Below are 24,966 nucleotides of genomic sequence, written 5' to 3' on the forward strand. Positions count from 1 at the left end.
AGGCCACTTTGGTTCCTAAAACATGTATCGTTGGATAGTATGTTGAAAAAAGAGTAATGGAACTAGTTTCCCTGTGATTATTACAATCTGTCTAGTTAAATGAATAGTGAGGGTAGAAACAGAGCTGTTTTGGGAATGTAATCTCTCTTCTGGCAGGCTCTCAAAGGACACCAGATTTTTTCTTCCTCCCAGAGGTGCGTAAGACCCAGGCCAAGAATCATTTCCTAAATGGGCTTGCATTCGGACCACGGCCTGCCAAAACTGTGATCTCTGCACATTAGGAGGCTTAGTCTTTTCAGTGAGGTAAAATGCCTCATTAAATGCATTGTCGCCCTGCATCAGACATTTCCTAACACTCTGGCCAGCCACATGGTCTTGGGCATAAAACCCGAGGCTTGACATCAAGGTCCAATTACTTTAAATCTAGGTCTAGGAAGGACTTCCTTCAAGTTGCTGTCTTCTGCTACTCATGTATGGTATGAGATGAAAAGTCCCTCTGGCTTCTTAGAGATGCTGATTAAAGTCTCATCACACACACAAAATGTTACTGTCATTTTGTAATATAAACACCTCAGTGTGCAGGATTTAACTATGAAGTGGTCCCCTCAGGCCTAGATGGTGAGTCTGCAGTGAAACCATAGCATCTAGGGAAGCACAGATGCCTCATACCCTTTCCTGTTTTTGTCCTTTAGCACTTAGGTTTTATTGTGCTGTTTTGGGGGTTCCTTTTTGGCAAAAAATAATTTGGCAAAAGGAATTGGGATGTTTAGGGGCAAGAGAGGGGAGGCTGGGAGAAAGGGTGGAAAAATGATCCTTGAGAAGTTCAGCATCACTCAGCTCAATTCTTTAGGCTTCCACTAACAAACACTGTCCAATCAGAGGGAAAATTACCCAGAGAAGAGGTGGGATGAGGACTTTCAGTGTAGAGCGGCTGTTATAACTAGATGAATGAAGCACTGGTCTGGTGGACTAATGGCAGAGAAGCAGAAAAAACTTGAAGTAAGGAGTCTTACTTGAGGTAATGGAATTTCCCCCATAGTAGCAATACTTAACAATTTATAGATTTTTGCAATCCTGTTGTCATTTTATATATCAATCCTTTCATTACTGCATAAGGTAATGGCATGTATTATCCTACCCCTTCTCCACAGGAGAGAAAATACAGGCTCAGGAACTGAGTCAACCAAGTTCACAAGCCTAGCATCAGAGCCAAGACTCAGTTATGGATCTTTGTCTTCTAAATCCAGCATGCCTCCCATTTTACTGACTTAGAACATGATTTGCAAGGAGGAGCACTGAGTATAATGCTTGCATGTTCTGTACTGCAGCCTCCAGAAGGCTGGTCCCCATGGATGTGCCAACATTCACTCACCCAAATGCCCAGTCAAGACTGCTGGAAAATAAATGGCTCAGAATCTGTTTTCACCCACAGGACTAACCAAACCTCCTGATGGAAGCACCATGCCAGGAAATCTTTGCTGTTTATTCATAAAGCTGAAAAAATATTGTGAGTTATTCCTCTGGCTCATTAACTACTTACTCTGCTTCCTCAAAGAGATTCCCAATGTTTTTCAGTGGCTCTGCTGCGGGGCTCTGCGCCAGGATGTCTTTTATCTCGCTGACTTTCCTCTCCACCGAGTCCACAGTCTCACGGTAAGGCCCGATCACACCACTGATCTTCAAGGCCTTGGCTTTCTCCAGGAATCTGTGTGTCCTGTTGGTCAGCTCAGCAATGATCACGTCCCAGAGAGCAAAGCACTGGTGGCAGGGTGTGCAGTCAGGGAAGACCCCCGAGTACCCTCGCGTGCACTTGTCACAGCGTGGACCCTCAACACCCTCCACGCAGACACACTGGCCCGTGGACTGGTCACACTGTGGCGTCTCAATGCCCCTGGGGTCACAGTCACAGGCTAGAAGGGAAGAAGCAATGCTAGCTGATCTACTTGATCATGAACCTCAGTGACAAGATGTGCCATTTAGAATCCTCATTTCACTGTGAAAATGGGAAGGTGCCAACCATCGATGACAACTGACCAGCAGCTCAGGTAGAGACTGTAGCAGCTTCTTGTAGCACATGCGTGACTTCAATGGTTGCTAACCCCTTAGCAGTAATAATACTTTAAACAGAAATGTTTTACATGAATGACCCCATTTAACTCTCACAATAACCCCATGGGATAGGTGTTATGATAATCACTATTTCCCAGATGTGGGAACTGAGAGATTAGAGAGATTACGTAACATGCCTCAAGTCTCACTGCAAGGGAAAGGCCACGCCAGGACTCTGATTCAGTTCTTTGCAACTCTGGAGTCTGTACTCATCACCTCCGTTCTGCCTTTGCCTCCCCCTTACTAGGATTTCCCTACATACCATGTCTGTACAAACAATCCAGGTTACATCCTGCTAACATGCCACCTGGCATCGAATACATCACAAATGAGCAGCTCCTAACATACCTGACTCTATTTCGCAACAAAACATACTTGATGAAATGCAGTAAACGTGATCAAAACAAAACAAAACAAAACCCAAAGGAATTCTAAGTATCCAGTTTAAAGGCTTTTAACTAAGTATAATCTAACTTGGGGGTGTCTGCCATTGTGATGACCACTGCCAGTACTACAAGCAGAGATCTTGGGAGCCGTGCAGTCTCAGCCTCTCACAGACCCAATAGGGTTGGCACCTTATGCAAAGCCAAATGGCATAGGGTAAAATCACATGCCATACAGGACAAAATCTGTTCTTGGCCAGTAGCTGTGGCCAAGATTACTTAGCACAATGGCTGTGCCCTTGAACCCTGGCTTAGATCCCCAAATTTCAGGTGACCAAATCCTTTTTATGTCAACATCTGACATTTAAAAGTATTTATATAAGGTTTAAGTAACAAAAGGCCTTATACTAACATCTTATCACTGGGCTTCCACCCATTCTGGCAAAAGGTAGGAATACATAAAGTAATATACTATCTTATTTCTCTGACTGGATTGTGGACTCCAAGGGCAGGGGCACATCTTAAACGATTTTTCCTTTTTCAGCATCATGCAATCAGAATCCAGACGTCTTTGCCAAATGAAGCCCTAACCTTATTTTAGTCTAGGCTTGCAAGGACACTTACATAGCTTTATAACAGAAAATAATCCTCCTGAAGTGCAATGTCAAGTGTGGCAAAGCACAACAGATTCATGCTTTCTCAGATTTTTTTTTTTTTTTTTTTTTTTTTTGAGACGGAGTTTTGGTCTTGTTGCCCAGGCTGGAGTGCAATGGCACAATCTCAGCTCACTGCAACCTCCACCTCCCAGGTTCAAGCAATTCTCCTGCCTTAGCCTCCCGAGTAGCTGGGATTACAGGCATGCGCCACCACACCCAGCTAATTTTGTTTTTTGTTGTTTTTTTTTTTAAATTAGAGACGGGGTTCCTCCATGTTGGTTAAGCTGGTGTGGAACTCCCGACCTCAGGTGATCTGCCCACCTCGGCCTCCCAAAGTGCTGGGATTACAGGTATGAGCCACTGCCTGCGGCCTTTTCTCAGATATCTGTATAAAATCTTGGGCCAATAGCTGTGATTTGGCTCTGAAAAACTTCCTTTTTTTGGGGAACAGAGTCTTGCTGTGTTGCCCAGGCTAGAGTGCAATGGCACGATCTCGGCTGACTCCAACCTCCACTTCCCGGGTTCAAGCTATTCTCCTGCCTCCACCTCCTGAGTAGCTGGGACTACAGGCATGCACCACCACACCCAGCTAATTTTTGTATTTTAAATAGAGACAGGGTTTCACCATGTTGGCCAGGATGGTCTCGATCTCTTGACCTCGTGATATGCCCACCTTGGCCTCCCGAAGTGCTGGGATTACAGGCGTGAGCCACTGCACCCAGCCTTTCTCTGAAAAACTTTCTAACGGAACATCTCCCAGAGCCAGTTATACTGAGGGTCCTGAGATCTGCTATGACATGACCATCCTTTCAACCCAGAGACGTGTTTGTGGCCCACTCATTTGGCCCTCACCACATCCTGCCTTGTATTGCTAGTTTATCTTTGTATTGCCTTTGTTCTCCCCCTACATTCCAAGCTCTCGAGTGGCAGGTTTGAGAAGGACAGCATTGTGGTTAAGAGCATGAACTGTAGACTGAGGTTGTAAATCCTGCCTTCTCCACACCTGTTATGTGACCGTGGGTAATTAGGAAAACTGAGTCACGTCTTCCACATCTGTAAGAAGAGGTAATGATTATAACTACAGGACGGCTTTCGAGATAAAATAATTACAAAGTGCTTAGAAGAGCATCTGGTCTATAGCAAGCATTCAATAAATAAATCATTTTTATTACCGCTTTTTGTGTCCCTACAAGTGTCTGGTAGTCTTCTGCTAAGAGTGATGCTCGGTCATATTTCCATTGGATAAAGGGGAAAAACATATGTTCTGGCCATATGTTTATATGTATTTGCCAAAAAACATGATTATTCCAAAATCTGAAGTTTAGAATATTAATTCTTCAACCTTTAGGATTTTAAAACATGTAATTTCCTTAGTGCCTGGGGTTTTCGAAACCAAGACCTTAGGATTTAAAAAGTAAAACTTGGGTGTATGTTTTTCAAAAAACAGATCCTTTCCAGGCACATAAGGTATGTTTCATTTTTCTTGTTTGGGGAATATTCTCATAATGAATCAGGAAGCTGCTCAAACCGTGGATAACTTTAATAGTGATCCATAGACCATCAGTTCTATGAGGTGTTCCTTGAGAAAAGTATCCCATTATGAGAAATTCTGTATCCTTATCTTGAAGATTAAAAACAAGTGTCAGCATATTATAGACTCAGAAGAGTTCTGCAGGAAAAACTTGTTTTACATTGTTTTTATCCAGTTGTATGCCAAAGTCATTTGACCGTGAGATCTTTTCTTAGTGGAAGTCAATGCCAGTGACACCCCAGAGAAATAATGAGAAAGGCTTGGGAAAACCACTACATTAATCAATTTCTGAGATTAGGAAGAACTTAGATAACTTACAAATAACTTAAAGAACTTAGAACCTTAAGAGTTTATGTTGTTTAGATTTTAGAAATAGATTTCCATTATCATTTGGTAAAATTTAGTCATCTTCCAGAAAGCTAAAAGTTACCCGAGTCACCTGGGTCCTCAGCTCTCAAACTTGGGTAGGTATCAGAATCACCTGGAAGGTTCATTAAAAACCAGATTGCTTCTCCACTCTCCTCCCATCCCCCCGTTCTGATTTAGTAGGTCTGGGTGGGGCCCAGAATTATTTTTCTTTCTAAGTTCCCAGGAGATACTGATGTTTAGAGTCATGAGACCCTGTTTTGTGGAGCACTGACTGTTACTTTCCCAGCTGTTTCTGCCCACCTTCTGTAAGAGAGAAAAAGAGCATGTGCGTGTGTGTATGTGTGTGTGTCTGTGTGTGTATGTGTGTGTGTCTGTGTATGTGTGTCTGTGTATGTGTGTGTCTGTGTGTATGTGTCTGTGTGTGTATGTGTCTGTGTATGTATGTCTGTGTGTGTGTGTATGTGTCTGTGTGTGTGTGTCTGTGTATGTGTGTGTGTGTATGTGTGTGTGTCTGTGTGTGTGTGTGTGTATGTGTGTGTGTCTGTGTGTGTATGTGTGTGTGTGTGTGTGTCTGTGTGTGTATGTGTGTGTATGTATGTGTGTGTGTGTATGTGTGTGTATGTGTGTGTATGTATGTGTCTGTGTGTGTATGTGTGTCTGTGTGTGTATGTGTCTGTGTGTGTATGTGTGTGTCTGTGTGTGTATGTGTGTGTCTGTGTATGTGTGTGTATGTATGTGTCTGTGTGTGTGTCTGTGTGTGTGTGTATGTGTGTCTGTGTGTATGTATGTGTGTGTATGTGTGTGTGTGTGTATGTGTCTGTGTGTGTGTGTATGTGTGTGTCTGTGTGTGTGTGTGTCTGTGTGTATGTGTGTCTGTGTGTGTATGTATGTGTGTATGTGTGTATGTATGTGTATGTGTGTGTCTGTGTGTGTGTGTCTGTGTGTGTGTGTATGTGTGTGTCTGTGTATGTGTGTGTGTCTGTGTATGTGTCTGTGTGTGTATGTATGTGTGTGTGTATGTGTGTGTGTGTGTCTGTGTGTGTATGTGTGTGTGTCTGTGTGTGTATGTGTGTGTGTGTGTGTCTGTGTGTGTGTGTGTATGTGTGTGTCTGTGTCTGTGTGTGTGTCTGTGTGTGTATGTGTGTGTATGTATGTGTCTGTGTATGTGTGTGTGTGTCTGCGTGTGTATGTGTGTGTGTGTGTCTGTGTGTGTGTGTGTGTGTCTGTGTATGTGTGTGTGTGTGTATGTGTCTGTGTGTGTCTGTGTGTGTGTCTGTGTGTGTGTGTGTATGTGTGTGTCTGTGTGTGTATGTATGTGTCTGTGTGTGTGTGTGTCTGTGTGTGTATGTGTCTGTGTATGTGTGTCTGTGTGTGTGTGTGTGTGTCTGTGTGTGTGTGTGTGTCTGTGTGTGTCTGCGTGTGTATGTATGTGTGTGTGCGTGTGTATGTGTGTGTGTATGTGTGTGTCTGTGTGTGTGTATGTGTGTGTCTGTGTGTCTGTGTCTGTGTGTGTGTGTGTCTGTGTGTCTGTGTGTGTATGTATGTGTCTGTGTATGTGTGTGTCTGTGTGTGTGTCTGTGTGTGTATGTGTGTGTCTGTGTGTGTCTGTGTGTGTGTGTGTGTGTCTGTATGTGTCTGTGTATGTGTGTGTGTGTGTGTCTGTGTATGTGTCTGTGTGTCTGTGTGTGTATGTGTGTCTGTGTGTGTCTGTGTGTGTGTCTGTGTGTATGTCTGTGTGTGTATATGTGTGTCTGTGTGTGTGTGTGTGTGTGTGTGTCTGTGTATGTGTGTGTCTGTGTGTGTATGTGTGTGTGTATATGTGTGTATGTGTGTGTATGTATGTGTGTCTGTGTGTGTGTGTATGTGTGTGTATGTGTGTCTGTGTGTCTGTGTATGTGTGTATGTGTGTGTGTATGTGTGTGTATGTATGTGTGTCTGTGTGTATGTGTGTGTGTATGTGTCTGTGTGTGTATGTGTGTGTGTATATGTGTGTGTGTGTGTATGTGTGTGTATGTATGTGTGTCTGTGTGTGTGTATGTGTATGTGTGTCTGTGTGTCTGTGTGTATGTGTGTATGTATGTGTGTGTGTGTGTATGTGTGTGTATGTATGTGTGTCTGTGTGTGTATGTATGTGTCTGTGTGTGTATGTATGTGTGTCTGTGTGTGTGTATGTGTGTGTCTGTGTGTGTGGAGAAAGAGATACCTTCAAAGGGTGGCGCTGGAGCAGAATCATGACTTTGGAAGTTCACCAATGTAGGCTGATGCACAAATCTCAGGACTTACATAACAGAGGAAGAAGTGATGCCATTTGTAATAAAACTACGTTGTCTGCCCTTGCCCTGCAGGGCCCAGCCAGTGGTCAGGGGGAGGCAGCCCTCTGGGGCCTACTCACCCTTATCTCCCTTAGGCTTCACACAATTGAGGCAGAGCTGCATACTGCTTGTAGTTTGCTTAGACAATTATTTATTTCCCATAGATGATGCAAAGGTACACCTTTGTTCAGTCCTAAATATTAGGTTTTTGGTGGATTCATGCTTGGGGCAAGGGATGCCTGCATATATTGATTTATTTTTAATTTCTCTGATCATTTTTCATTTATTTCATTGCTAAAGGCATGTCTCGCTCCCATTCTGTCACAGGCATCTTTAAGGGGAAAACAGCCCAACCCTGAAAGACTTTAAAGGCAGATAAGGCTTCCCTCTTTATCTGGCCAAGGGAAATTAGCCTGGGCAAGAGTTCCAATGAGTCAGCAGAGCTTCGGCTCTCTCCAGAAGTCAACCACCAGTTCAGCCCAGCTGACCAACATTCCTTTCTCCCAACTGAAAAGTAAACCATCAAATCTCACAGATGACTGGATTGCAGTCTCATTATTGAAAAAGTTGGTCCTGACTCTCCGGGAAGGGCACCAAATAACTAGTCTCAAATGCACCTGGTTTTGATTTCAAGCTGAAGCCCCTGGTCATGTGCTTCCCTCCCTGGCTATTGAATTTCCAGAATTGCTTCTCTTGGGATCACCTAAGAGGCAGGCACCAGAAGGCCCACATTTTACAACCTTGTAAAAAGACCCCCTCCACTTCAAGAATATTTTCAGTGAAACTCCCACACTCAGGTGGCTGAAGCGGAAAGGTCAGTTCACACTTGACAAGTTAGTAAAAGTTCATAGACTAATGTATGGAGGAGATTCTCCCATCATCTCACACACCCACCAGGATCTGAAAAACTGTGAACTGACTATTCAGGCTGCCGTTGACGAGGTCCAGTGGGGTTTCTTCTCTCTTAAGAGAAAGGAGTCAGAATCCAAATGACCTGGATAAAGCACAGCCTTATTTTAAGAAATGGGATTACTTGGCAGAGAATCAGAAACTTTCTCTTGGAAAGGAGAGCATATATAGCAAAAGTTGTTGCCTAATCTTTAAGATGAACAAATAATAAAAATAGTATTTTTTAAATATTCATTTTAACAAGCTGTAATAATTCGACTTTCATCTGTGAATACACTCTCTGTTCTGTGGTCAGTAGGCTTCCTCTATTTTTAGTAAGTTTTCTTATCATTTCAAACATAATTTTTAAGAGGTAGGTAAATGAAAGCTATTGTACTGATTTTCAAGATATGAAGGCCCAGAGGAGAACACTAGCAAGTCAATGCCAGAATGGGAAATAGTCTATGTACGCATTTATCACATAGACTTATATTGCCTGCTTCCTTTACATCCTTCCCTCTGCTCCTCAAGACCTTCCTGTGCCCACTGAGCGAAGTCTACCCTCAATGGCCTGGCACTGAAGGCTTCGCACAGTCTGGTGAAACCAAATCTCTCCATGACTCTCCAGCTAAGACTGTTTCCTGAGGGCACCTCCCAGAGCTGTATTGTCCTTTAGCTAGGATGACAATTTCCTCTCAATATCAACTGTCAACGAGTAGCCCCTAGGCTTGTGGAAAGAGCTGGGACAGGAGGCCACATAGGCCTGGCTTCAGATCCCAGTTCTTTCCTCACTCGAGATAAGCCTTTGGGCAAGTCCCTTAACCTCTCTGAGTCTGAGATTAGACAATTGTGAAATGGGGATGATACCCCCATAGGTTGTTTGTTGCAAGGATAAAATTAAGAATACTTACATAATATGCCTAAAAGTGCTTGGCACTCAGCACATTCTCTGTAGATGGCCACTAGAGCTAATCTTTTCTGCAAACCCTTCCCTAATGACTCCAGTTACTACTGATCTTCTTCTGACAATTGGAAGTTTGTACCACTTACTTTCTGCTATCTTTTTACTTCATTTTGTGTACCTCATGTCCCCAAATAGCCTGCAAGTGGCAGAACAGTATCAGCTGTTCTCTCTGTGTCCACTCCCCACTCCACACCATTGGTCACTCAGTGTTAGGCTTATTAGCCTCCTTTCTGTTGGAAACTTAAATTTGCCTTGGGACAGAGAAAGTGCTACACCCTAAGATTCAGGTAATGGGGTTCTCTTCTGCCATGGACCTTGCCTCAAAGCAACATGGGACTCCAGGATCTGCTGCAATGCCAAGAAGTTTACTTATACTTTAGGCATTTCTATTTACTAAAAGCAAGGGCAATTTAAATAATTTTTATCTCTTACATGGGATTTTCTTTTTTCTGACATTCTCTTCTATCCTTTTCCCTTTTTGGCCCCAGTAATATAACTTCAATTTTGGAACGAAAGTTGGGGGATGAATATAATTTCATCTGCAGAAATGAGCTGCCTGTCTAGCACAGAGGTCATCAAGTTTTAATGTAAAAGTTGAAATAGTAAATCTTTCCAGCTTTCAGGCCATTCTGTCTCTGTCATGATGACTTGACTCTGGCATTGCTGTCCACAAGCAGCCAGGGAAAATACATAAACAAGTGGGTGTAAAACTTTATTAACCACTATGGGCAGGGGGCTGGATTTGGCCTCTGCCTGTGGTCTGCCCAGTTCTGGTCTAGCCTACCACTTCTGAGGACACATTCTGCAATTAGGATTATGTAAGACAAGACTTCACTCTACTTTGACAGTATTTATAGTTCTCCAAAGAATCGAATGAAGTCTGATTTTGTGAGTCATAATGGAAATATTAAGGTGGGTGGTTGTGAAAGAAATCCCAACATTAGAAAATACAGGCATTCTAAAGATTAATGTCTGGGCAAAAGAACACACTGTGTTTTTCTACTAAAAAACACGAAATGAGAAACAAGCATGGTGGGGAAGTGGCCACTACCCAAAGCTTCTTGAGTATGCCCCACATTTACAGTTTGCCTGGGTTTAGAGACACTGCCCTTTTCCAAGAGCCAGAGGCCCCAAATGGAAACTTTACCCTTCCTTTTTGCTGTCTATGAATCAACAGAAAGATTCCTCCTGTGACCCTTGGACTCCTGAGGAGGACAATGCAGCGCTCCAGGCTGTTTTCTCCAGCACGTTCATGGTGGGTGGATGAGATTCCCTCTCCATCCCAGCACAGTGGTGGGCTTGTTCAGGCTTGGCACGATGGGCCAACAGCCCCAACCCGCCTGGACAATAGGAACATTCAACAATCTGTAAGTTGGAGGCTCAACTCATTTGTCTTTTATATAACTACATTCTTTTTTTCCATAAGGGGAATACTTAGCTAGGACTTAAATCTTTCTATAAGTGTATTGTTAGCTAGTTGGCACCAGAAAGTCTAAATTTATGCCCTCTAACAAACCAATTCAACTGAAAACATATTTGTCAAGCAATTACATAATTGGAGAAAAGAGCTGATGTTCTTTTTGCATAGTTCCATCTAATTTTGAATGACACCTCTTCTTGCCCCTGCTGATTTCTGGGCCCATCCCTTCAGAAAGCCCCTGTCCTCCTGTTTCTATTCGTGAATGCATTCCAGCACAAACAGAACCATAAGCCTTGTCTGCCTCTGCATCTTGGCCCCTACCTTCACAGGCCACACTGGTCCTACTCCTGTTGCCACCCTATATGTACCAGGCCCCTAGATGGCCATGAATCAATCCCCCATTGTCCACTCAAATCAATTCTCACCCTCTCTGGGTGCTTTGTAGGTTATGAGCAAAAAGAGTGCCAAAAGCATTGAGGATCCAACACTTTCTCTGTCTGACAGACTGCCTTAAGCACTGTGGGACATTTATTATCCTTGGCTCCTGCATACCTAGTGCCTGTAGCAACGACCCCATTATGGTGATGACCCAAAATACTCCCCTCCTCCCAAATTTCCAGATGTCCCCACCCCAGCTCAGCCACTGTGGGCACAAAGGAGGGATAATGTCTACTTTAACACCCCAAAGAAAGATGCCCTAGGCCGGGCGCGGTGGCTCAAGCCTGTAATCCCAGCACTTTGGGAGGCCGAGACGGGCGGATCACGAGGTCAGGAGATCGAGACCATCCTGGCTAACACGGTGAAACCCCGTCTCTACTAAAAATACAAAAAACTAGCCGGGCGAGGTGGCGGGCGCCTGTAGTCCCAGCTACTCCGGAGGCTGAGGCAGGAGAATGGCGCAAACCCGGGAGGCGGAGCTTGCAGTGAGCTGAGATCCAGCCACTGCACTCCAGCCCGGGCTACAGAGCAAGACTCCATCTCAAAAAAAAAAAAAAAAAAAAAGAAAGATGCCCTAACATTTTATATCTTTTTTTTTTTTTTTTTTTTTTTTTTTTTTTTTTGAGACAGAGCCTTGCTCTGTCACCCAGGCTGGAGTATAATGGCATGATCTCTGCTCACTGCAACCTCTGCCTCCTGGGTTCAAGTGATTCTCATGCCTCAGCCTCCCGAGTAGCCAGGATTATAGGTGTGCACCACCACGCCTGATTAATTTTTGTATTTTTAGTAGAGATGGGGTTTCACCATGTTGGTCAGGCTGGTCTCGAACTCCTGACCTCCAGTGATCCTCCTGCCTTGGCCTCCCAAAGTGCTGGGATTACAGGTGTCAGCCACCGTGCCCAGCTAACATTTTATAGCTTTGAATTGCCAAAGTTTGCAATGAGGTCAGCTGCCTTCACCCCATATTTTAACACTTTGGGGAAAGAGGATTTCTGGCCTTCCATGAAAAAAAAAACAACCTAAAGATAAAGGTTGGAGAGATGACAATGTAGTGGGAAGACAAGGGGAAAAGGGAACACCTAGATCTAGAACCTGGAAGTATCTCTTAGGGTGTTTTCACTTGTGCTCACCTGGAGCTTCTAATACTTCCGGAGGGCTTGAAACCAACTTTTTCTTGCTGGTGTGAGCTGACTGGGTGTCAATACTAGGGTCACAAATATGAATGATACATACATATAAATGCAGAGAGGATTGGAAAGATTCCTACCAAGCTGAGTAAAAAGAGGAGTATACTGGGTGGGGGAGATGAGAAGAGACTTTGTTTTCTTCTAATACAGGAGGTACCAATTGCTTGAAGTGAATGCAGGCAGCCTGGCTCCAGGACCTATACTCTTTGCTATGGGATCTCTTCATCTGTCTGCATCCCTGCTGCCCTTATGCCACTGGGATCAGCCAACACAATGGGCAAACCATAAAGCCAGGTGATCTTTGTAGTTCCTCCATTAACTATGATTATCTATGATTATCTTACAGAAAAAAAGGAAATGCCAAAGGGAAAAGCAAAAAGGAACAGACATATCCAGTTTCAATACATTCTCTTTAAACAAACCAGGTTTATTTGCAGAATACTGCGTTTCTGTTTTTCATTGCTTGTTTGCTTTTCCTGATGAAAAGTTTCTTACCTAACGAGCTGACCTTTCTTCTGGATAAAATGAACAAAGAAGTTGGCGAACAATGATGCCATGAATCTTACTCTTTGCAGAGTTTCTAAAACAGGATCTAACTTTCGACCCAAACAAGTTGACAAGGTTCCTATAAGCCACAATTTCTCTGGCAGATTTAGAGGTGAAAGTTTAAAGAGAAGATAAAAGGGTAAGGAGTAAAGTTCTAAGGACCACATGCACAACTCTCCGATTGACTCTGACTCTGGGTAGCAGGCCTTGCCTGCTAACAAAACTAAGATGGAGCCAAAGGTCAGAAAGCTTTGGCAGAGAAAGCTATTTTGCCAGTGACACATGCTGACAGAATCAGGGTATGAGCAACGATAGAGGCATTATCTGGAAAAAATCAAGCTTTGGGGCATTACAAGTTTGAGGAATTTAACAGAGTAGTGATTACAGCCCTGGAAAAACCAGATTTTAAGCAGAGTTTTACTTTCAAGAGACATCTTGGAGAAACTGGTCCACTGGATTTCAATACCTTCTTATGGAAGTGGGGATGTCAGATCTCATTAAGAACCAAATTTGGAGAATGATGAAAGAAAAGTACTTGTTTATTGACATAGCAAACATCATCCCCACTGTGAAACAAACATTAATCTAAGAGGTCCATACAAACCCTTCTGGCTAAGCATCGACTTAAAACTCAAATCCTATCTAATTTGTTCTGATCTTGCCCACTGACCTTTCTCTGCTGTTAAGGAACAGATGGGTTTGCACCCTGAAGGAACACAGTTTCTAGGTTCCTGACCTTCTATACTGAATGAGTTGCCAACTTGAAGATCTGTATTATTTCTTGCTGTAGTTGTGTCCAAAAAAATAAAACAGTCATTTAAAAAATTTAAGAGTCCTGGCCGGGCACAGTGGCTCACGCCTGTAATTCCAGCACTTTGGGAGGCCAAAGCAGGAGGATCATAAGGTTAGGAGTTCGAGACCAGCCTAACATGGTGAAACCCTATCTCTACTAAAAATACAAAAATTAGCCAGGCATGGTGGTGTGTGCCTGTAATCCTAGCTATTTCGGAGGCTGAGGCAGGAGAATCGCTTGAACCCGGGAGGCAGAGGTTGCAGTGAGCTGAGATTGCGCCACTGCGCTCCAGCCTGGGTGACAGAGCGAGACTTCGTCTCAAAAAATAAAAAATAAAAAAATTTAAGAGTCCAACAGAGACCTATAATTTCAGATGTGCAACAAATATATACCAAAGAGTACATAAGAAACTACAGAAAATATTTATCCATAATGATCAATTAAAAACAGGGAAGAAAATCAAGTAGGAAAGAAAGAATATAAAAACAGAATTGCAACAGCCTGTTCAATCCTTTCCATAAATACTTTAAGATCTGAAAAATGATTTTCCAGGTCAAAAAAATTGCAATGCCATAAAAATCAAGCAATCCTTATGATTCACTTAATTTTAACAAGTTTTTGCTCGTAAGAAAATGTCAGGTTTTTTTTGTTTGTTTTTTTAACATAAGCCTAGATGAAAATCTGGGCTTTATTCACATGTAACTGACTTGGAGCCCCTACCGTACATACCTTTGTTGTGCACGAAGTCTCTATGACATTGCCCTCCAGTCTTCACTAGTGGGGATGTTATCTTACGCACATACGCCAAGAGCTTAAACTGTCAGCAAAGTCTAGTTGATCCAATGAATCCAGTGATCTTTTTTTTTCTTTTTTGAGACGGAGTCTCGCTCTGTCGCCCAGACTGGAGTGCAGTGGCTGGATCTCAGCTCACTGCAAGCTCCACCTCCCGGGTTCCCGCCATTCTCCTGCCTCAGCCTCCCGAGTAGCCGGGACTACAGGCACCCGCCACCTCGCCCGGCTAGTTTTTTTGTATTTTTAGTAGAGACGGGGTTTCACCATGTTAGCCAGGATGGTATCAATCTCCTGACCTCGTGATCCGCCCATCTCGGTCTCCCAAAGTGCTGGGATTACAGGCTTGAGCCACCACGGCCGGCCTTCAGTGATCTTACTAGGATAACCATTTACCTCTTGTGCCATCAAGGAAGTTGGCCACAAAATACTGTTCAGAGGGGGTAAAAAGTCACTTTGCCAAACATGGTTCATATGGTCCCACTTTGGTTAAAAGTATTCTAAAAAGCAGCTGTGTATTTATGGTGTGTGTGTGTGTGCATGTGTGTGTGCTTGCTTACAGACACAGAAACAAACTTTATCCCAGGGTATGGGGCCGGGAGAGTATGCACATCCACTCTTGACTACCTATACTTATGGGCAGGGCTAGATTTGTTAGATTGTTTTTTAAACAATCAGTGTTAATTTATTTTTGCAATTAAATACAGGTTCTTATCGACACATTAATTTGTACTGTGTTTTATAATTTACAGAAGGCTCTTGCAGAAACCCTGTTCCCTCCACTCTCTGATGAAGTCAACGCGAGAACGCCCGCACCTCACCTCGGCACTCCACGTCAGGGTCTCCCCAGAAGAGTTCCTGGCACTCGCTGCAGGTGCGGCCTCCAAACCCAGGCATGCACTGGCACTGCCCTGTGAACTGTGGCCAGAACACAGACCTTAGTCAAGCAGGCTTCAGGCCAGAAGCCAGTTGTCATCTTTTTTTTCTAGCTGCCAGTTAGAAGTGGGAATGAACTGTTCACCTGAGAAGGTCTCCATTGACTAGGAAAAGGGACTTCTGCTTCGATCGTAGGTGTCGAGAGCCCCATGCCAGCATCTAACTGCTCTTTTGCAGCAGGGCTTGGAAAGGTCTGTGGCATATTATTGTTTATTTACCTGTTCCCTCACTTTTATCCTCACAGATCAGCCACAATCCTGGGCCACCTTTGACTCGCCTGACTTAGGGAGTATGTCCTCCTTAGTATGTGTCAGGAAACAACAGCACTTTTTACAATGCTGGGTATGGCTAATTGGTTCCTTTCAAGTTGAGAAGCTAAGAAAAAAGTCTGCTTCAGCGGCCAGGTACTGAAGAGAAGAAGAGAAATAGCACACCCTTGTCTATTCTTATGTGAGTCTGCATCTGCAGCTGGGACCCTCTATTGAAATGCTATGGGTGTGTCTGATGGGGAGTCTGTGCACAGTTATGTAGACCCAGCCAAGGGGTACAAATGAGGGCTGAGATCCAGGCCACGCTGTGTTTGCCAAGCCATGTGCCCTGGGGCCTTGCTGTAACTGGGGCAAAGTCACCATAAGCTGACCCCTGGGCTCATAAAGGCATCATCCCCAGCAGCAGTCCCTCACCTCATTGCAAGATGGCCCGAAGGAATGAGCAGCGTTGCAGTTGCATGGGTCACAGCCAGTGCCACTGGCCAGCTGCCAGGTATTAGGTGCACAGCGGTCACAGTTCTGCCCGATCACATTAGGAAGACACAAGCACTGACCAGTGGCTTTGTCGCACTGGCAGTCAGAGCCGTTACAGTGCTCTTGCACGGTGCCCAGGTAATTACAGACACACTCTGAAAAAGAATATCACATTTACTTATTGTCACACTCCCAAATACACAGGCATGCAGAGACGTTAGCCACATCTAAACGCTAAGATGTTCCCACTTCAGATCCTGACCTTGAAATGCAAAGAAGGAAAGAAATGGAGGTGATTCAAAAAGAAAGCTAAAATTATTGTTGTTTAGAAGTTCTCATGATGTCTTACACAGTTCTGACATTTCCCAGATACACACAATGATACATTTCACCTAAAAGTATGTTCAAAATACACAGATTTGACAAGATGCTGGTGAGTCATTTTAAAATTGAAGGTTTAACTGGAAATAATAAAAAAAAAAATGCCAGTGGGAATTGAGATATCTAATAATTTCAAACTCTTGGCAGGGAACAGCAGTAATAAACGTGTCGGACATAGCAGGTAAAAGCCCTTTAAGCTACTAAGGCTTTAAGGAATCCAGTCCTGCTGGTCGCTAGCATTCCACACATGTTTGTATAAACAAAGCCAGGAGCCTGGGGGCTGTGCAGCTGCAGCAGGAGGAAATGCTAGTTGATCTCTTGATAAGAGAGAAACAAAGAGTTCCAAAAGAGAAATGTTAGAGATGCTACTTCTTTCTCTTCCTTAAGCTGGAAGGCTCTATTCCATCAATGCAACTAGAAAAGGTGGGACCACAGTGGGTATTTAGGATTTCAAAGTCCATCCAACCAGCAAGTTCATGGGCAAAGCATACCATCAGTACCCTCTACTGGATGCCATTTATCATGGGGACAGCTACATGGTTTTTCTTTCCTGTTATCTCTCCCAGGCACCAAGTCACATCTTGAGACCTCAGTCCTGCTAGAAAGTGTGGATGTAAAGAAAAAAATAAACATGGCCTGGCGCAATGCCTCACGCCTGTAATCCCAGCACTTTGGAAGGCTGAGGTGGGTAGATCACCTGAGGTCAGGAGTTTGAGTCCAACATGACCAACATGGTGAAACTCGTCTCTATTAAAAATACAAAAATTAGCTGGGCATGGCGGCAGGTGCCTGTAATCCCAGCTACTTGAGAGGCAGAGGTTGTAGTAAGCTGAGATCATGCCGTTGCACTCCAGCCTGGGCGACACAGTGAGACTCTGTCTCAAAAAAAAAAAAGAAAAAATGGAAAGAAAAGAAAAAGTGAAAGAGAAAAAAAATTTGGTCTCATCTTTCCTTAGTTGAAAGTGAAATTTTACCTCTCTGAACAAATGTTTTCCCACGTGAAATAAATACAGGAAGAATAAAATCTGCTTATAATAATAATAATAATAAAAGGTGGGAGTCATTGTAAGGAGCAGGCAGAATAAATGTGCATCTTACTTCGACAGTCCTGCCGGAGGGCGTCACCATAGTATCCAAACCGGCAGAACTGACAGTGTTCCCCTTCGGTGTGGTACAGGCACTTGAGGCACCTCCCGGTCTCCTTGTCACAGGCTTCTGGGTCTGTCGTGTCAATGTTGTTGTGACACTGGCAAGGCTGACACAACCCCCCAACTTCCGATGGATTGCCAAAGAATCCTGAGGCACAGTCGTCACATCTGGAACCTGTCACCCAATAAAACCAAGCACAAGATGTTTAGCTTATTGACCAAAAGCTCCCCAGTGCACAGACACTCATGCCTAGAGACAGCTGACCGTGGCAGTGCTTCATCTCCACTGCGCGATTTACAGAGCCCAGGGTGATCGCATCCGAAGGGGAAAGAATAGGCTTGAATTGTGAGGGGAAGGCAGTATTACTTTCAGTGGCAAAGACCACAGTCACTTTTGCGCCAATCTAATATTTTGTAGCCTCTAACAGTGCTGCAGCTGCCTCAGAGGCCACAGCGGGTATGGACAGTTATGAGAAGGGTCCTAGCACATGGGACTTTAGCTTCTGAGCACACAGGGTGGAAGCAAACTAACAAACAATGTGAAGTGTAGCTTCATGTTAAAATCCTAATCCAAGGATTACATTTTTTTAAGAGATGGGGCCTTTCTTTATCACCCAGGCTGGAATGCAGTGACATGATAATAGCTCACTGCAGCCTTGAATTCCTGGGTTCTAGGAATTCTCCCGCCTCAGCTTTCCCAGCAGCTGGGACTACAGGTTTGCAGCACTACACCTGACTAATTTTGTAAATTTTTTTTTTTTTTTGGAGAGATGGTGTCTTGCCATCTTGCCCACGCTGGTCTGTAACTCCTGGGCTCAAGCAATCCGCCTGCCTCAGCCTCCCAAAGTGCTGCAACTACAGGCATGAGCCACCACATGTGGCCTAATTCAAGAATTACAGAGACTGAAAAGTTACCACTCCTCTGTGAGCAACCTGAAAAATGAGATCTTTAATGATGACCAATTTCCCTAAGAAATGCTGAAAGTATATGCAAAAAACATTTACTGAGCTACGTATAAGCATAAGTAGTATTTGTAACAGTGGCTTCAAGGATGAAATAAAAGGGAGTTTTTTACAACCCAGCTAGAGTCATTGAATCTTGGTAGATAATGTGAGTATCATAACAGTGAAGAATATATTCAGCCATCTGGTGATTCCCTGGATGATATTATTTTCTTTCTTCTGACCACTATTTGGTCACACAGCTTTGAGATACTTTTGCTAGGAGTTGGATAAAGAAAGGCAGGAGTAAAATGTAAGTTAATCTTTCTAATGTTTAATAACAGAAAAGTATTCCACAGGGTTTCGATTTTCACGAGCTTGCTCTCCTGCTTTGTGTTATAACATTCTTATCAGAGGCTCATGAATTGACTCTACCCTATGTGTCAAATAGGAAAAGAGCATCTCTTCTAACTTTAATTTTAAATTAAAGATTATAAAAGTGGACTTAATTGGTTCACTTTGCATCTTTTTTTCTCATTAACAATGAACTCATAAAGACATCTTTTCCTCCCTCTTTGCTTCCCAAAGCACACGACTTACCAATGTATCCAGGATCACAAACACAGGCAAGCTGTAAAGTAACAGGATCTTGGTAGCAGCTCCTGGCAAACTGGCGTCCACTGTCGGGACCATCGGGGCAAGGGCAAGGGCGGCAATGATCTCCTGACCCAATGATGGGGTCGCCATAGTAACCAGCCAAGCACCTGCATCAGTCACAGAAGAGAGCAGGCCATGATCCCACAGTTCTAAGAAACCTGTTCCAAGGAAAGTCTTGAAAACTGTCCTGTTTGGGCACACTCTTCTCCACTCACTTTTTCTTTTTCTTTTTTTGAGACAAAGTCTTGCTCTGTCACACAGGCTGGAGTGGCGCTATATCAGCTCAATGCAACCTGTTTTCCGGGTTCAAGTGATTCTCCTGCCTCAGCCTCCCAAGTAGCTGGGACTACAGGCACATGCCACCAAACCCGGCTAAATTTTTTTTGTTTTTTAGATGGAATCTCGCTCTGTTGCCAGGCTGGAGTGCAGTGGCACCATCTCAGCACACTGCAACCTCCACCTCCCGGTTCAAGCGATTCTCCTGCCTCAGCCTCCCGAGTAGCTGGGATTACAGGCACCTGCCACCATACCTGGCTAATTTTTGTATTTTTAGTAGAGACAGGGTTTCACCATGTTGGCCAGGCTGGTCTTGAACTCCTGATCTCAGGTGATCCACCTGCCTCAGCCTCCCAAAGTGCTGGAATTACAGGAGTGAGCCACCACACCCAGCCTAATTTTTGTATTTTTAGTAGAGACGGGGTTTTACCATGTTGATCAAGCTGGTCTCAAACTCCTGACCTCAGGTGATCTGCCCACCTCTCTTTATGTTTTCATGTGGAAGATTTACTATGGGAACCATGGTTCTCAAACTTTAGCTTCAATCAGAATCACCTGAAACAGATGACTGGGCTCCTCCCACCGACTTTCTGATTCAGTAGGTCCCCATGATACTGATGCTGCTGATCCAGGGATCCTACTTGCAGGACCACTGCGTTTGAGTGACACCCATGGCCTCACCTGGCCCCTCACTCACTGTTCCCCAGAGGATGAGCCACCTCTCCCCATGTGCACTTGATTGTTCCCTCAGCTGTCTGCCTGTCCTGACCATTCAGTTCTGCTCCCTCCTTGTGTTACGGGGTCTGTCCTCCTAGGGGTGGCTTATACCTGTCGGCCTCTGCCTATGCCTGGGAGGGGTGATGTGTTGGCAAGCCCACGGTGGCCACAGGTCTAAAGCCATGTCCTACAACCCAGCTTTTCCCAGTACTGGAGCTGAGGGGGTGACAGGGGTGCTGTCCAGCTGTGTAGCCCCTGTGTTTGTCTCTCAGGTGGTTCCAAACTCAGGCAGGGATGGGGCATGTTACTTATTAGTTCCCACATCCAACACGTCCATCCCACTCTTTAAAGATAACAAATACATGGAGGTCAAAGGATCCTCAAAGTTTATACAACTAGTTAAATAATGAGCTAGAAGTTGAACTCGGTGTCCTTTTAGCAATACATTCTTTTACTATGTTAGCCTGCTTGTCAAGATGAATGGTATTAGGTTACTTTTTAATTTCCTTCAACATAACATCTTGAAGGAACTTTGGAGACAATCTAATCCAACCTAGCTATTCTACTTATGAAAAGCTGGATATTCCGGCCAGGTGCAGTGGCTTACCCCTGTAAAATGGCTCATCCCAGCACTTTGGGAGGCTGAGGTGGGTGGATCACCTGAGATTGGGAGTTCGAGACCAGCCTGGCCAAGAGAGATGGTGAAACCCCATCTCTCTTAAAAATACAAAAAATTAGCCAGGCATAGTGGCACATGCCTGTAATCCCAGCTACTCGGGAGGCTGAGGCAGGAGAATCGCTTGAACCCGGGAGATGGAGGTTGCAGTGAGCTGAAATTGCACCATTGCACTCAAGCCTGAGTGACAGAATGAGATTCCATCTTAAAACAAACAACAACAAAAAGCCTGTAGTCCCAGCTACTTGGGAGGCTGAGGCAGAAGAATTGCTTGAACCTGGGAGGCGGAGGTTGTGGTGAGTCAAGATTGTGCCATTGAACTCCAGCCTGGGCAACAAGAGTGAAACTCTGTCTCAAAAAAAATGTTTTAAAGCTGGATATCCTAATTCACCCAAGGTTAGAAAGCAAGTTAGAAGCAGAATTGGGCCAGGAACTGAGGTCCAAGGATTTCCAATTCAATTTGTTTCTCAAGTCTTTTGGAGGCAATCCAAATACATCATGATAGAAATTGTTCATTTCTTGCCTCCCCTTGGGAACAATCTAAGTGTAGAGTTTCTTTATAAATTCACAGGATTGAAACTGTGGTTATCTTGGAATGAGAAAAAAGAATGATGAGAAACTGGCTCAAACTAGATAGTAAAATTCCAAATACTTAAAATCAAGTGTTTGCCACCCAAACCTAAAATTAAAAATCTTCCTTCTCCCACACCCTTTCTTATTCTCAAAACCCTTTACAAATAAAATCCAAAGCTGGTCACAGATCAACTATGCCATTCTGACATGATGTTTGTTCAAATGCATTCCACAGTGTGAACGCTGATTGTGAATCAGCATTGTGGCAGCCCCCTTTGCTGTTTACCTCTGTTACCCCTCCTCTCTCTGCTCCCGGTTAATCTGGTTTTCTCCTGTCTTTCTCTCGTATTCTCCAGCTCTCTTTGAAAACACAATAATGGAAAACAGGGCAGAAAAGAAAAAGATGACCCCAGTATATTAATTTCCTCCTTTCACTCTTGTATAACTGTGTCCTTGCTATCTTTTTACAACACAATTTTAAGGTTGGAAGGGATAATTTTTGTTCTTGAATACCGTTCTAGCATTGAGCCGAGAGCCACATGTTTGCCTCCATGAACATCTTCATGCCAAAAGTTAATCACATACTCAGTGTTTCACTAACAATTTCTCTTCCATCTCATGAGTAACTTCACCACTGACTGAAGCACTTGCTGCAGTGTTTCACGAGTAACTTTTAAAAACAAATATCTTCTATAGGGCGAATGGATGTTGGAAGAGAGAAAATTTATCACAGTGAAAAGGTGCGGACTATTACCCCCAAAAAGCCATTTCTAACAGTACTGTCTGCATTTCTTAATTAGTAATGATAAGTATAAGTCAGCAGGTAATTTTTTCTTATGGACTATTTTTTATCTATTGAGCTATCCTGTTAATGTTATGGAGGCACATTCTCTCTCATTTTCTTACTATATATCTAGCACATCCATAATGATTATTCAACTGACATTTGCTAACTGGAGAACAGATCTACTTAGGCATGTTTTATAGAGTCTCCCGGAAACTGTGGTTGCATAAAGTGTTCTGAAAAACAAAGCTATTTAAAATGACTAATCCCATTTGGATTAGTTTCTCCTTTCGCCTAAATTAGGCAGGAGCATTTCACAACTCTCATCCTCGGTCAGAATCTGCTGAGACAGACAATTTCTATACAGCCCTATGGTAAGCTCTAGGGTGACTCTCCAAGAGGACAGATTCGTGTCAGTTTTGTTCTCTGCGGTATCTCCAGCACCAGAACGGTGCCTGGCACATAGAGGATGTAAACTCAATACATAGTAGATAAATAAACAAGATCCTAAAAAATAATGAGGTGGTTAGAAGTGAATGAGTGAGCTGAAACCTGGTGGAGATGAATTCTGTGGCTGGTCTAAGATGCTGTCTGCTCAGCCAGAGATCATTGCATTCTCCTTACTTTCAGCGTCTGCATACCTCTCACAGTTATGACCCATGGTGTAGTCCTGGCAGTTCAAGCACTCCCCCGTCACTGGGTCGCAGTCATCGGCATGGCCATTGCACTGGCAGGGCTGGCAACTTGGAAATCCCCAGTGCCCAGGTAAGCACCGATCACACTGCCGAGCATACACTCCCTGGAAACAGTGGCACTGGCCAGTGACAGGATTGCAGAAGGCATTGACAGATCCTTGCAGATGGCACTCACAAGCTAAAGAAACAGGCAAACAAGGAACTGCCTTGAGAAACTCATTCAATGGAAACATGCCCCTTTTATAAGCACCCTGTTCCCAATTCAGAATGCTCATGGGTTGGTGTGATCAACTTCAGGAGGGAGGCATCGGCTCTGCAGCCATGGAACCCTGCCACAATGGCTGAGTTAATCTGAATGAATGCATAACAATGCTTTTGAGGAACCTACGTTTGCATCCACTGGGGCCAAAGCCAAAAGTTCCAGGTGCACATCTGTTGCAGGTTCTTCCAACCACGTTGGGCCGGCACTGGCACTGGCCTCCGTTGGGATCACACACAGAACTCAATGAACCCTGAGGGTCGCATTCACACGCTGTGGGTAAAGAGAGGTCAAAACCCATGAAACGGAGCAGTATATCAACAGGCTCTCCCTGATCCTTTCTCCTTTACTACTTTGGTTTATTCAGAGTTCTGGTTTAAAACAGTATCATCCCTATGATGAGCAGAAGGGAAGAAAAGGGAGGCAGAGTTGGCAGATCAAAGCAGTTTTTCTAGACAGGAGGTCATTAACGTTTTCTCCCCTTGCCTTCAAAGCTCAAATATCACAGGACATTAGACCAAAGCCCAGTGACCTTCAGAGGATGGTCTGACCTTTCAAAGAGAAAAACACACATTTCAGTCATTTGATGCTTCTCTGATTCCATTCCCCACTCACTACCCTGCTTATGGAAATGCTTTATCCTCATGGACTTTTCCCCTGATCACCTGTTATTTGCATATTTCTCGAATATCGATTCCATCTTCAGTGGTGCTCTATCGCTAAAATATTACTTAAAAAGATAAAGACACACAGTAACTAAGATACTATTTCCCTTGTGCTGCCTAACACAGGGCTATGGGGCGGGCACTCCACTGCACTTTGTGTGCCAGGTATACTCAGAGCTAGAAATAGCAGCTGCTGCAGCTGCGAAGCAATACCTACCCAGGCCTGTCTGGTGTAACAGGGCAGAAATGCTAAAGATGATGTTTCTGCAAACATCTGTCATCGGCGTTTTCACAACGCTTCTGCTGTTCTCTAGACATCGGTATCTCTGAAAGGTTTCCCAGGCACTGTTGGTGACCACCCCATCTCCTGAACCTCCCACGGTGAAGATGTCCAGTGATTTACAGTATGGCATGAGAACAAGCTGTGAAGAAATGAGAACAGCCAAACATCCTTACAGTGGTGCCCCATGGCATGGGTTTAAGCAAGCAAACGTGGAAAAAACCCAAATGCTTCTTTGACCCTTGAACAGAAATCATTAGACTCATTAAATAAAGCATAAACCTCCCTATTCCTAAATACTCTTGGCAGGAAATTTTAGATATATTTTACACAGCTTGATGGCTTTTGAAATGCTATTTTTATTTTAGAGATGGGGTCTTGCTTTGTTGCCGAGGCTGGTCTTGAACTCCTGGCCTCAAACGATCCTCCTGTCTCAGCATCACAAAGTGTTGGGATTACAGGTGTGAGTCACTAGGCCCAGTGAAATACTATTTTTTTTAAAAGACATTTTATATTTTTAGAAGGAATAAATCCTTTCCACGGGGTGGAGTATAAGCAAAGTGACCTCAGAGGCAAGAAAGAATGATTCTGCTTAAGCGCTGGCCTCAGCATTATGCCTCAACACAACACCCTGGGAGCAGCTGGGCACTTTCCGCCCAGGCTTTCCTGCATATGCCAGAAGCGATCTCACACTTACAGAATCGATCAGCGTGTAGGGGCTCTCCACGTCGCTATCAGAGGAAGTGTACTGAGGCAGCTCCAACCTCACCGTGTAGTTCGTTCCCTTCTCAAAGCACACCGGCCGAGGAAGGACGACATATCTGCCCCCGAACAAAAAAGAAAGACAAC

General features: G+C 44.0%; 2 protein-coding genes and 1 long non-coding RNA gene across 3 annotated transcripts in view; 2 read left to right on the forward strand and 1 right to left on the reverse strand.

The window, feature by feature from the left end:
* DLD (dihydrolipoamide dehydrogenase) overlaps positions 1-1,509 on the forward strand; it is a 50,323-nt gene extending 48,814 nt beyond the window's left edge. The window contains exon 15 of the transcript XR_013415495.1: positions 1,152-1,509. The gene's annotated coding sequence lies outside the window, so the exon portion shown is untranslated. The remainder of the gene's footprint in view (positions 1-1,151) is intronic.
* The window catches only part of LAMB1 (laminin subunit beta 1), an 87,294-nt gene that overhangs the window by 14,478 nt on the left and 47,850 nt on the right, over positions 1-24,966 (reverse strand). The window contains exons 17-25 of the mRNA XM_001090393.5: positions 24,815-24,938; positions 24,055-24,259; positions 23,302-23,445; positions 22,860-23,091; positions 19,136-19,299; positions 17,544-17,768; positions 16,005-16,219; positions 15,207-15,303; positions 1,541-1,910 (exon numbers count right to left, since the gene is read on the reverse strand). Coding sequence (XP_001090393.4) covers positions 1,541-1,910; positions 15,207-15,303; positions 16,005-16,219; positions 17,544-17,768; positions 19,136-19,299; positions 22,860-23,091; positions 23,302-23,445; positions 24,055-24,259; positions 24,815-24,938 — 1,776 coding nt within the window. The remainder of the gene's footprint in view (positions 1-1,540; positions 1,911-15,206; positions 15,304-16,004; positions 16,220-17,543; positions 17,769-19,135; positions 19,300-22,859; positions 23,092-23,301; positions 23,446-24,054; positions 24,260-24,814; positions 24,939-24,966) is intronic.
* LOC114677010 (uncharacterized) lies at positions 10,390-16,556 on the forward strand. Its single transcript, XR_003728299.2, has 3 exons — positions 10,390-10,579; positions 12,833-12,942; positions 15,138-16,556. It is a non-coding gene; the product is annotated as an uncharacterized LOC114677010 (long non-coding RNA).

The sequence above is a fragment of the Macaca mulatta genome, chromosome 3 (assembly GCF_049350105.2).
Source record: "Macaca mulatta isolate MMU2019108-1 chromosome 3, T2T-MMU8v2.0, whole genome shotgun sequence".
Taxonomy (NCBI): Eukaryota; Metazoa; Chordata; class Mammalia; order Primates; family Cercopithecidae; genus Macaca; species Macaca mulatta.